This window comes from Cheilinus undulatus, linkage group 22 (genome assembly GCF_018320785.1).
Source record: "Cheilinus undulatus linkage group 22, ASM1832078v1, whole genome shotgun sequence".
In the NCBI taxonomy this organism is placed as follows: domain Eukaryota; kingdom Metazoa; phylum Chordata; class Actinopteri; order Labriformes; family Labridae; genus Cheilinus; species Cheilinus undulatus.
Window position 1 is genome coordinate 11,143,213 of NC_054886.1, and position 12,110 is coordinate 11,155,322.

A 12,110-nucleotide genomic window follows, 5' to 3' on the forward strand; every position below is an offset into this window, starting at 1 on the left:
GGTTATAGGGATGAGGTTTAGTGTCAAAGGATGTAGGGGTGAGGGTATGGGTCTAGGGGTGGTGGGTTAAAGGGGTGAGGTTTAGTGTTCAAGGATGTAGGGATGAGGGTATGGGTCTAGGGATGTCGGGTTATAAGGATGAGGTTTAGGGTTAAAGGATGTGGGGATGAGGTTGAAAGAAAGGGTCAATAACATAAATACTGTACCTAATAAAGTCTAATTTCTAATTTACTATTATCATTTCTTGGATGAATTTCATATGTTAGGTAGAAGAGTTGTTTCCGAAGTGGCAATGTCTTCTTGCTATGTGATTTGGTTATGACATTAGATTCCTGCAAGGCAGAAGGTGTTGCCACTTTTAATTTATTTTTTGTTGAACACACAGGCCAGGACTTAGAGGTAGGCTAAAGCTTCAAAATACTTATTCAGTCAAAAACAGTGTTTAACACTGTTATGCGTTAAGACATATGCAGGAGTGCATGTAAAAAAAAGATTTGATGTATAATGCTTTGATTTCAGACATTTACCACATCAAAATTATGGTTTCAATACTGACAGCATTGCCTTTTTGATAACACAGCCACAAATACAGAGTCACACAGGCCCAATATTCTTATTTGAAATTACCCAAAATTGTAGCCAAACTCCTGCAAATATGTTGGCAACATTAGAATATTTGGACAATGTAGGGATGAAGATGTCCCAGCGGTTAGGATGTGCACTGTGCAAGAAAGTTCAATCCACTGTCCTGTCCTTTAAAAATAAAGGTAAAAAAGCATCCTCAAAAAATATTTAGACAATGTGCAACATTTAGCATGTGATTTTTGATGGATTCAATCCATGTCTGCATACCTATCTTATGAAAACGCCCTACTTAAAAAGTAAAAATATAATCATTAAAACACTGGGATGGATAGATAGATAAAACCAGGAGGAGGTAAAAACAACCTGGTAAGCTGTTTTAGCGAAATATTAAGTCTTTGGCTAATAAACATAAATCTTCTCTTGGACCCAGAGAGCTTTGAGCTGAGAGCTATCAGCAGGTTTTTAAGTACTGAGGAATGAATCAGCATGTCGTGGTTTGGTGTTTTTACGGGTTTGATTGATGTAATCACATCCCCGCAGCCTTGTCCTTTAAAAGCACAATCTTTATCTCAAACCACACGTATGTTCGGCTGCACCGCTGCATCCCTGCAAAGGCGTCAGCTGTAAAAGAATGCCATATAGACTTTGGCCGGGGTTTGGCACCATAGCAACAAGGTAATTGAAGTTATGCAAAAGGATGACTCATCGAGCCATTATAGCAGAGAGAGCGTGGCTGCACTGAGCACTCGGGAAACATGTTGTTTGGAGCTTTATGTTCACTATAAAAAGCTGCAGAGGGGGTGTGGAGTTCATTTTATCAAAGAACAGTTTTTTGCAGCTTTTCATACAAATAAAATAATACATTTACTTTGAAATGTATTATTTAAAGATGAAACAGAGAGTGGCTTCAGCGTGAGGCCATACTCACATCATGGTGTATGTTGGTTTCATCTTTATGAGATAAAATATGTTGTTTATGTAGATGGCCGAAAGTATGCGGACACCCTAGCATTCCTGTTCGTATCACCAAAGTCTTATGGCACGGGTATCATAAATATTGGGATATTTCTTATATCAGCACAATTTTAAATCCATATTTTGGTCCATTCTGATTTAAAATCCTGCATGCCAAATTGTTTCTAGCTTTTACCACTAACCCTTGATTTCCAGTGCCTCCTGGACCCACAACCAAATTCCAACAGGAAGGCAACCATTATGAATAAATTACTAAATTTGGTGTATTTTGGACCATTTCCATGGGTGACATCCAGACCAACGTCTCCTATGTTGGTCATCTTATGAATGTCATGTTTGGTGTACATAAACAGAGGAGTTAATTGCTTAAATTTGTTAATATCTTGTTAATATGGCATGGCCATAGTGGCTTGTCAAGTTTTTATGTCTTGCCATGGTGCAACTTTTACCCCTTCTCCTATATTTACAGTGCCTCCTTGTCCCTTGAAACAGAGTAATAGGGGTAGTGGTGAAATCTACTGTGAATTGGAGTGTGCCTCTGGAAAATCTCAGTTCTCATATTTGGCACATACATCAGACCTGGTTAAAAATGTGATGTTTTTTGCGGATGATGTTTGTGAAATGCCTCGATATGAATGAAATTTTACAGGTTTGTGCAGCTTGATGCACAAAAAGCCTCTTGGACTCACACCGAAATCCAACAGTAAATCCATAATTTTGACTAAACAAGCTTGAATCAGGGTATTTTTGACCATTTACAAGGGTCATCATCAGATAAACTTCTCCTATGTTGTTAATAACATCAACTTCGTGTTTAGATTACAGTTAGGAGAGATGTTAATTACGAAAAGTTATTCATCTCTTGTCAACAACTCAAATGGTGTGGCCAAGGCAGCTCATCAAATTTTGATGCCTTGCAATGGCACTATAAGGCTCAGCCCCATTTCGCCTTTTTTATGGTTTGTAAGTTGCCATGCCTAGAAATGAAAAACACTAAACACATCTGAGCGCAGACTGCAGTTCTTGTTGGTCTTTTTGATTGTGCATCTGAAAAGGTCAAACAGTTGGAGGGGGCTCCTTTCTTTGCCTTCATGGATCAGGACTCAGCCAAAGAGTGCATGTAAGTCGTGGATGTCATCGAATTCAGTTTTCAGTCAGTAACCTATGGATACCTGGACAGAAAAAAGAGGACTGGCTTTTCAACAGGCAACTACTTGGAGCCCCAGACCATTTGGAGGCCCCAAGGACTGAAAAGTTGTAAAGCCAAGCACTGGTTCAAAATGTGCAATTTCAACGATAGTAGGACACCCTCTTAATGGGGCCTGATCCAACAGCACCCCAACAGATGGGGGCTTTAAGTAGTAGAAGTGACCGCATCATCCTGTCCAGATCCATCTTCCTACCAAATATTGTCACAGAGATTCTCTCTGGCTGCCATGGATTAACCCCCACCCCCTCTTTCCAGTCTCGTTGACCTTAAATAGGACCATAGTTTACTAAATGGACAAGGGGTGTTGAAAACGACTTCAACAAGACGTTGAGACCATTAAGTGGTTAGTTAAATGTTTAACAGGGGAATAAATTGGCTGAAACTGTTGCAACATTTTATCATAGACATCTGTTTAATGAGGCCTATTTTTGCCCCCCCCCCCCCACTGAGCATTTGAAGAATGCAGGTTTAAGGCACATCTGCATTGGCTTCAGGTTTTTGTCCACTTCTTATACACCGTCTTTAGTCAGACTGTTCAGTATCTTTGGGCCTATTAGGGATGTAGAAGTGACTTTATTATTGCGTGTCCACATACTTTTGGCCATTTCTGAAACATTTATCAATTTTTCCTGCCTGAGATAACGACACAAATGCTGCTATAAGAAACATTTCCCAGCATCCATCACTGCCTACGACTGGTTGAGAGATTTTCTTAAAGGTACAGGTAACAGCATGGTCAAGCGTCCTCCTCTGTTGGCGTTTAAAAACGTCCACATGGAGAATGTGTCGGGAGTTTGGATGAACAGTTCCAGCGTGATAATGTCACGCCTTTCCAACATTCATCCTGTTCTCCCTCTGCCTGCACAGACGAACAGGAGATGTAAATCTTTACTCTTACTTTCCTTTCAGAGTACCATTTTACCTAAAAGTCCTCTGTCCAATCAAAATAAAGGGAATTTCTGACAGATTTAAAGAAAACCAGAAATAAGGATCATAAAGAACACTCTTTCCTGCTCATCTATCCTATTTTTCTTCTTCTTCTTTTGTTTTTTCAGTTCGATATCTGCGGTCTCTTCAGAAGAATCTGCTGGATGTACTTCTCCAGGTCATCACGGCTTCCCATTTGCTTCCCTGTCTCGTAAAAATTGCTGTTTCTGGTCGCTGCAGCGGCCGGAGCTGAGAAGTAAAACGGCTTCTGCTGTGGAGGGACCATTGGGACTCGAAATGTCCGAGGGTACAGAGGGACGGGGTAGCTGGGGTAGTAGGGTTTCTGTTGAAGGCTGGCAGGGGGGTTCCTCAGCCGCGGTTGGACCCAGCTGTGGTAACGGTGCTTGGGCGGGAAGGTGAAGGTGTCATCCATGGAGTTTAAGTGGCTGTAGGCAGGTTTAGGGAGGAAGTACCGGGGTTTGGGTCTGGGGGGAGGAGGGAAGTAGATGGGGTAGTATTCTGGGTAGGGCTTCCTCTGGTAATAGGAGGGGTATCTGTATGGGTAAAATGGGTAACCAGTCCGTACAGGCTTCCAGACTTCCTGTTTGATTGGTTTCTGAGGTTTAGACCAAAGATTCTGGTTGGTTCGCAGAGGTTTGCTCCATAGATCCTGTGATTTTGACTGCGTCTTCTCCGTGAACCAGGATTTGAGGAGATTGACAGCTGGAGATGGTTGCTTGGAGACAGGGAAGCTGTTTTGATTAGTCGGTGGTGAAGACAAACCTTTGGTGGAAGAGAAGGCGGAAGAGAGAGGGGATAGAGGGCGCTGCCAACGAGACGAGACATCTGGAGGGACGTCCTTCTTCTTCTTCTTCTCCACATCACTGATGATGTCAACCACGTCATCGGCGGGGAGGTGGAGCTTGCTGGAGATCTCGATGAGCTTGTCGATGGTCTCAGGGTCCAGGTCTTCCTCCTCCGCTGCCTCCTGCTCCTCGTCAGACCGTTTGTCCTCAGCGGCATTGGACAGAGACGAGCTGTACTTCCTGTTCCTGTTGTTTTGCTTCACCATATAGCGCAGCAGCATATCAGACGCGATGTCCGCCAGCTTCTCCTCCTCCATCTTGGCTCGCTGTGCCTCCGCTGCCTGCCTCCTCATCTCCTCCTGCTCAGCTTTAGCCTGAGCCTCCTCTTCTTCGGGACTCAGCACTTCCTCCTCCTCCTCTGGCTCTGTCTGCTCTGGTTCTGAAGGAAGCTGCGACTCGATGGCATTGTTCTCTGCTTGGTCCTCAAAGTCATCCATGAAGTTCCCCTCCCTGAAGTCCGGGAAGGTGATCCCTTTCTGGGTCTCCTCCTGCCACTTCAGCTTCTTCTTGGTCATGGCGATGTCACTTCCTTTGACAGGTAAGACCTCATTGTAGCTGCTCCATCCCCGGCTCTCTCTCTGATTCAGCTCGCCCTCTCTTTTAGTGGCCGTGTTCAGACGAGGGAACTCCTTCATCATAGTTTCTAGGCTCTTCAGTTCCTCAGGGCTGAGCTGCTCCTCCTCCTCTTCATTGCTGCCTTTCGATCCTTGTGTCCCGTTCTCTCCACCTCCCTCTGGACTTTGGGGTTGTGGTTCTGCTTGGACCTGCACCATCTGGCTTGTAGTCCTACTGGTCACCTTCTCTGTCATCTTCTCCTCCTCCTCCTGAGCTTTCCTCCTCTCCTCTTTCTCCTCTTGCTCCCTCTCCTTCCCCTGAGCAGCCATCAGCATTTCTATCTCCTGTCGCCCATCTCTGTGTCTGTCTGCTCCCTTCATCATTCTCACTTCTCTGTTTTCCTCCTTTGTCTCAGCATTCATCTCCTCCTCCCTCCTCCTCCCCACGTCCGAGCGATTCAGTGCCTCCAGCAGCACAGCTGCCAGGGTTTTTGGATCTACATCTTTAAAGAGCTCCTCTTCCTCTTCTGGCTCCTCATTCCTCAGTGATCGTCGCTCTTCTTCCCCTCTCTCCTCGCCTCCTGTCTCTGTCAGAGCAGGAGAGTCTCTGTGCCGGTTATCGTCCTCCTCAGGGACGTAAATTGGGGTGGGTTTGGAAGGACGGGGGAGGGAGGCCCCCGCCAGGAGGAGCAGCAGTGTAAGGGCACTTGAGGCATGGTGGTACCCAGTCATGGCCGCGCAGAGCTGGGCCTGAAGAATCAGAATACCTGCAGGGAAAAGGAAAGATGGGATTGGTCAGTTTCACCAGTGCTTTTACGTTTTCAAGACAATCTGGCTGCAATCTGCCTCTCTTTTTGATGAACTACTGTTAGGATGGAAATATAGTCAACTTCCCAAAAAATCATATTGCAATTCTGGCCAGGATTAGGGAAGGGTTTAACCTTGCAAAGCAGATGGATTCGCCCCTTTCCGTGTTTCTCACTGGCGAATCTATCTTGCAAAGCTCCCATTTGAACTGTTTGGGTCCGGTTAGAAAGTGACAGGACCAATGAGCAACAAGGGGCAGTACTTTTGGGCGTGGCAGAGTTGTGTTGTATGCAAGCGGCAACAAGAGGCCAGTGCAGTTATGGCAGAAGAGATTAGCGTGGATGCTGCTAAAGCGTAAGTTTTATCAGAACTTGACGACATTTCTTCATTAAATGAAGAACAAAGAACAGCAGTGAGTTGTTTTCTTTTCAAACACGACAGAAATTGTGTACTGACATGTCTACAGTCGCCATGGTTTGCATTATACATAGGTAGCGGCACACCTCAGTTTGGGGCTACGACGTCACGTGTTTTGTTGATCTGATTGACCCATAAAGATGTGACAGACTGAACGTTTATCCAATACCCTCTGAGATTTTTTTTCAAAGGCTCTGTCCTTTCCCAAACGCCGTCTATGGAAGGATTTCCAGATGGATGTGTGAAATAAATCCATCTGGCATGTCAGGTTAGGAAGGGTTTGGGTTAGCGGACAAAATTGGATTACAATTCAGCCAAAGTAGAAGGAGTTAGGGTTAGGGTTAGGGTGGAAAATCTGATTACAATTCTGGTTAGAATTAGGGGTAGATTTAGGGGAAATGCTTGCTTGAGGGAAAATACTGGGGGACAAAATCAGATAACAATGCTGGTAAGGGGGAAAGGGTTTGGGCAAGAGTAAGGGTTAGTGGAAAAATCTGGTAAGAAATCTGGTTTGGGGGAGGGGGTTAGGGTTAGAATTAGAGAAAGGGTTAGGATTAGGGAAAGGATTAAGGGTAGGGGTTAAGGTCAAAATTGGATTACAATTCTGGTAAGGGGGAAGGAGTTAGGGGAAAAAAGTGGGATTATTGTTCTGTTAAGGGAGAAATGGTTAGGGTTAGGATTAGGGAACAGGTTTGGGTTTAAGGGAAGGGGTTACGGGACAAAATTTGATTACAATTCTGGTGGGGGGAAAGGAGTTATGGGGAAAAAGTGGGATTACATTTCTGTGTAGAGGAAAAGGGTTAGGGTTAGAATTAGGGGAGGGGTTAGGTCAGTGTTTCCCAGTGCTTTGAGCCAATTCTAGTTGTGCCATAACCTGACACGCCAGATGAATTTGTTTCACACATCCATCTGGTAAACCTCTCATACACAGTGATTGGGAAAGGGCAGAGCCTTTGAAAAAAAAACTTGGAGGGTGATTGGATGAATCTTCTGTCACATCTTTATGGGCCAATCAGAGCAACAAAACATGTCACGTAACTGCTACCAAAGTGTGCAGCTACTGAAGGACTCAACTCCATAGAGAACTGCATGTCGTGAACCATGGCGACTGTAGACATGTCAGTACACAACTTTTGTCGTTTTTGAAACGCAAACAACTCATCGCTGTTTTTTGTTCTTCTTTAAACGTAGAAATGTCGTCAAGTTCTGATAAAGCATTAGCAGCTGCACGCTAATGTCTTCCACCATAACTGCACCGGCCTCTTGTTGCCGCTTGCATACAACACAACTCTGCCACACCCAAAAGTACTGCCCCTCGTGGCTGATTGGTCCTGTCACTTTCTAACCGGGCCCAAACGGTTCAGACGGGAGCTTTGCAAGATGGATTCGCCAGTGAGAAACACGAAAAGGGGCGTATCCATCTGCTTTGCAAGGTTAGGCGTTCCATGGGAGTTTGTTAACCTTATGTGACCACTACGACTATTCAGCAAATAAAACACTGTTGAGTGTTTGTAAAGGATGTTCACAGCACAATTTTGGGGAGTTAACACAGTTTAGAAAGAGTGGGCTTTACCTTAATTACAAATACAATACTTTCTTGCGTGTAGTGGTTGCTGCCAAGGGTGGAGCAACCAGTTTTTAGGTTTGGGAGGCAATTACTTTTTCATCAACAAATGAAATCATCATTTGAAAACTGACTTTTGTATTTACTCGGGTTATTTTGTGTGATACTAGAATTAGTTTGATGATCTGAAACATTTAAGTGTGACAAATATGCAAAAAAAGAAATAGGGAACGGGCGATAGATGAAAAAATTAAACCCTAGATGGATTTATGCAGCAGTGAGGCTGTTCTTGGGGGGGGGGGGGTCTGGTGCTGAAATCCTCAACACTCCCAAAGTGCAACACGTGCACTGACAGTGCCATTTCATTGTGAAATATCAGAAAACACGCCCACATGTGTTCTTAAATTGGTCTCTATGGTGCTGCATGGCACGAAGCCACGCTGCGCTGCAGACACTGGAAAAGGTCTGCAGGAATTTCTGCGTAAATTTTCTGCTTATTAAAACATGCAAAAAATAAAATCTGCACCAGATTAAAGCATGACTAAATTCAGACTGTAAAAAAAATCATGTTTGGATGAAGGAGAGGATTCTATTGCAGAAATTGCTGCAACCGTGTTTAAACATTAATAGGAGGATAATTGAGCGGAGGAGGCGTGCGCATGTTCCGCAGCTGCAGCGGAGGTGGCGGGAATGCAGAGGATGATGATGATGATGTGGAAACACGCAGCGAGAAAAACACGATCCAACATGCAGCACGGCTCAGCAGAGAGAGAGAGAGAGAGAGAGAGAGAGTCTGGATTAATAAGGCCTGAGGTCAGATTAAAGATCACTGAAGATTAAACACAAGAAAGACAAAAACACGAGCGTGGACGTGACCGACACACGACAAAGACTCCCCAGAAACCACAGCCTCTCTGGCTCCAGATCAGCTTCATTATCAATCTGGTTATTTTGGGCAGAGCGAGTCATGGTGACGAGGGATGGGATGAAGATGATGAAGATGATGATGATGGGAGGAGGAGGAAGAGGAGGACAATACAGCTGCCCGTGTGTTGTCTCCAAACAAAGAAGAGTCAAATCAGCTCCAGCCAAACACCATTAAAACCGCATCTCTTAAAAAATGCGCATTTTCACACCAAATTCCTCCAAAGGATCATTTTAGGTTGTTGATCATGCGCGTAAGGTATTTTGGAAACCTTTATCGCACAGACAGCGCCTTTTTTTGCGCATTGTTGCTTCAAAATTAATCTAAAGAATCATCTAAGATTCCTTAAAAAATGAAACATACAACAACCAAGGGCATTTTTTAAAAGGAAATTAATCTAAAAATAATTTAAATACACCGAGGTGTTACTGCTGATGTGCGTAAAAGCATTTTAGATGTTTTCTGGTTCAAAGTGAACCTTTTTTTTGGAAGCCAGTGGCGCATTTTTCACCTCTACGAGCATTTAAATTTGCGTAAAAAACATTTCAAATGTTTCTTCTGCATAGGAAAACCTCATCTAGCCAAAAAACCCGCAGCATTTCTTCTCATGATTCAATCAAAATTCAGTTTAAAGAAAGTAGTGTGATTTTGTCATGAGCGTAAAGGCATTTTAGAAGGTTTCTGACAAAAAAAATCAACCCTTTTTGTGAGCCAACAGCAGATTTTCACATAAAAATTCCAGCCTAAATGATCTGAGTGTATGGAATGCGTAAAAGCATGTTAAATGTTGTCCTCCCTGGCCAAACAAACAGCACCATTTTGCGCATTTTTTACATCAAAATTTAATTAATTAAATAAAATGTGATTGTCCACGTGCGTAAAAGCATTGAAGATGCTGTCAGTTTCATAAATTATTCTTCTCCAAGCAAACAACGCCACATTTACCTCAAAGTCTATCTCTATAATCGTTTAAATATGTTAGCTGTGATACTTCTTGTGCGTAAAAGCCTTTTTTTATGTTTCTTCGCCTCTTTTTACGCACCGTAAAAACATCAAACTTCTTTAGAGGGGCTCATCCTGAAGGATAATAACCCACAGCAGAGCAGGCAGAGTGGATGTGGAGAAGTTGGGACTTACTTTGGGCTCGGTGGGAGCAGATGGGGGGATTCCAGCCTCCCCTCCCTGACGCGTCACTCTGAGCAGCTGGAGGTCCCGCTGTCACGAGCAGAGCCCCTCTCTTCTTTGTTGTTTATGTTGTTATTTTTGTTTTATGTTGTTGTTGTTTTTGTTTGTTTGTCTCCTCCGGCTCTCCTCTCCCGGGATTCCTCTCCTCGGTTTCTCCCGTTTTCAGCACCTCGGACAGCCGCTGCAGCTCTTATACCTCCGCCCTCCCGCGCCACGTGACTCCTGCGTCAAGAGTCCCCCCATTGACGTCACCAGACTGGGTTTCATTCATAAGATTTTTTTTTTTTTCTGCACACACACTCGCCCTCCCTCCCCTCAGCCATCAATTAGCTCTGAGCTGAATGGAGAGAAGCTGCTGAATGAATCCGCAGTCCACCAGGATAGCTCTGCAAACATGGACATTAGAAACACAGAAGACACGAGTGCTCTGTAGGAGACATGAGATGAAAGATACAGGAGGATTGATTAGGGAAGTATTAGAACAAAAGACATGAAGTCTTTGTTAGACATGAGATTTATTAGAGACAATGAAAAATTAAGGGCACACATGACCCTGCCTCATTTAATCAGTATTAACTCAAACACACCATAGTCTACATGTAGAGGAGGTCTCAGACATGATTGTACTCAGGCACAGTCCTCGAGAGATGTGAACACAGCCGTGCTCGAGTACGGGACCCCCATTAGTGAGTAGATCTGTTAAGTCAACTCTGTGAACCATTGTATCCTCTCAGCGTGGATCCATCTCATCCTCTGAGCTGCAGCTAGATGTCAAAGCAGGAAGAGGGTTGATGGTAGGGAAAACAATAATAAAGAAAAGTGTACATTTATGAAGCTCAGAGAGACGGTGAGGAGTTAGGACATATATATACATATATATACTGTACGGACTGTTCAAAAGAATAAAATACATCAAAAGGGGCTAAAATAGAATTCTTCAGGATCAAATGTTAGAAATAATGAATATTACAAAGTCTCTAATCCAAAGATTACAGCATTTTTACATGGTAATAAAAAATGTTAAAGTCATAAATTTAATTTCAAAAAGTCAAAAATTAACACAATTTCAAAATCTTCAAAAAAAAAAAAATTAAAGCCATATATCTAGAAAAAAATTGAAACGTCATTAATTTGAAAAAATATAAAGTTGTAAATGTGAAAACTTTAAGATGTAAATTAACAAAATTTTAAAATTGTTACTTTACAAAAATTTTGAGTTGTTCATTTAAAAATTTATGTTGATTTAAAATATTCAAAAGTCATACATTTACAAAATATAAAGTTGTGCATTTTGATTTTTTTTTAAGTTGAAACATATAAACAATTTTAAGTCATAAATTTCCAAAATTTAAAAGTCATGAACAAAAAAAGAGAAATAAATTATTTTTTTTTTAGAGTTGTAAATGTACAAAATGTTTTAGTCATACATTTTGTAAGTCGTAGATTAAAAAAAAATAAAAGTCATAAATTATCAAAATTTTAAAGACATGACTTGAAAAACAATAAGTTATGAATTGAAACAATTTTGGAGATTTTGATTTACATAATTTTGATGTCATAAATCATTTTTTAAAGTTACAAATAAAAAAGGGAAAGTAACACATTTACAAATTTTTTAAGTGTTAAAGACAAAAAATTAAAAGATGGAAATTTACAAAATTTTAAGATTATAGGTTTGATATAAACAGTACTTCTACATTTACAAGATTTTAAAGTTGTACATTTATATTTAAAAGTCTGATTATAATAAAGTTGTCATTAAGTCTTGGGATTATAGAGTTGTGCATTTATGAAATAATTGTCAAATTCTTGAGATTATAAATTCATAAATTAACTAAATTATGAAGTTAGTGGTTGAGATTGAACATGAAAAGTAATGAGGTTAAGAAGTCCTAAATTTACAAGAAAATAGTGGCATATGTTTCATCACAAGGTCTTAAATATAAAAAAAAATATAGTGTTCAATTCAAGGTTTATGAAATTTTAACCTTTGAAATTAAAAATGGTTAATTTTGCAGAGACAAGCTCATGATTTTACTGGTTGATGTTTGTGCCATGTTGCAGATTTCTTGTTTTCCTCTCAAATTTCTGCCTC

The 12,110-nt window shown here is 41.7% G+C and overlaps 1 protein-coding gene across 1 annotated transcript; it reads right to left on the reverse strand.

Moving 5' to 3' along the window:
- Positions 1-3,628: 3,628 nt before the first annotated feature.
- On the reverse strand, positions 3,629-10,095 carry vgf (VGF nerve growth factor inducible). Its single transcript, XM_041780009.1, has 2 exons — positions 9,968-10,095; positions 3,629-5,884 (listed from the first exon to the last, which is right to left on the reverse strand). Exon 2 carries the CDS (start codon positions 5,847-5,849, stop codon positions 3,822-3,824), a length of 2,028 nt encoding a protein of 675 aa, XP_041635943.1. The 5' UTR covers positions 5,850-5,884; positions 9,968-10,095; the 3' UTR covers positions 3,629-3,821.
- Positions 10,096-12,110: the final 2,015 nt, after the last annotated feature.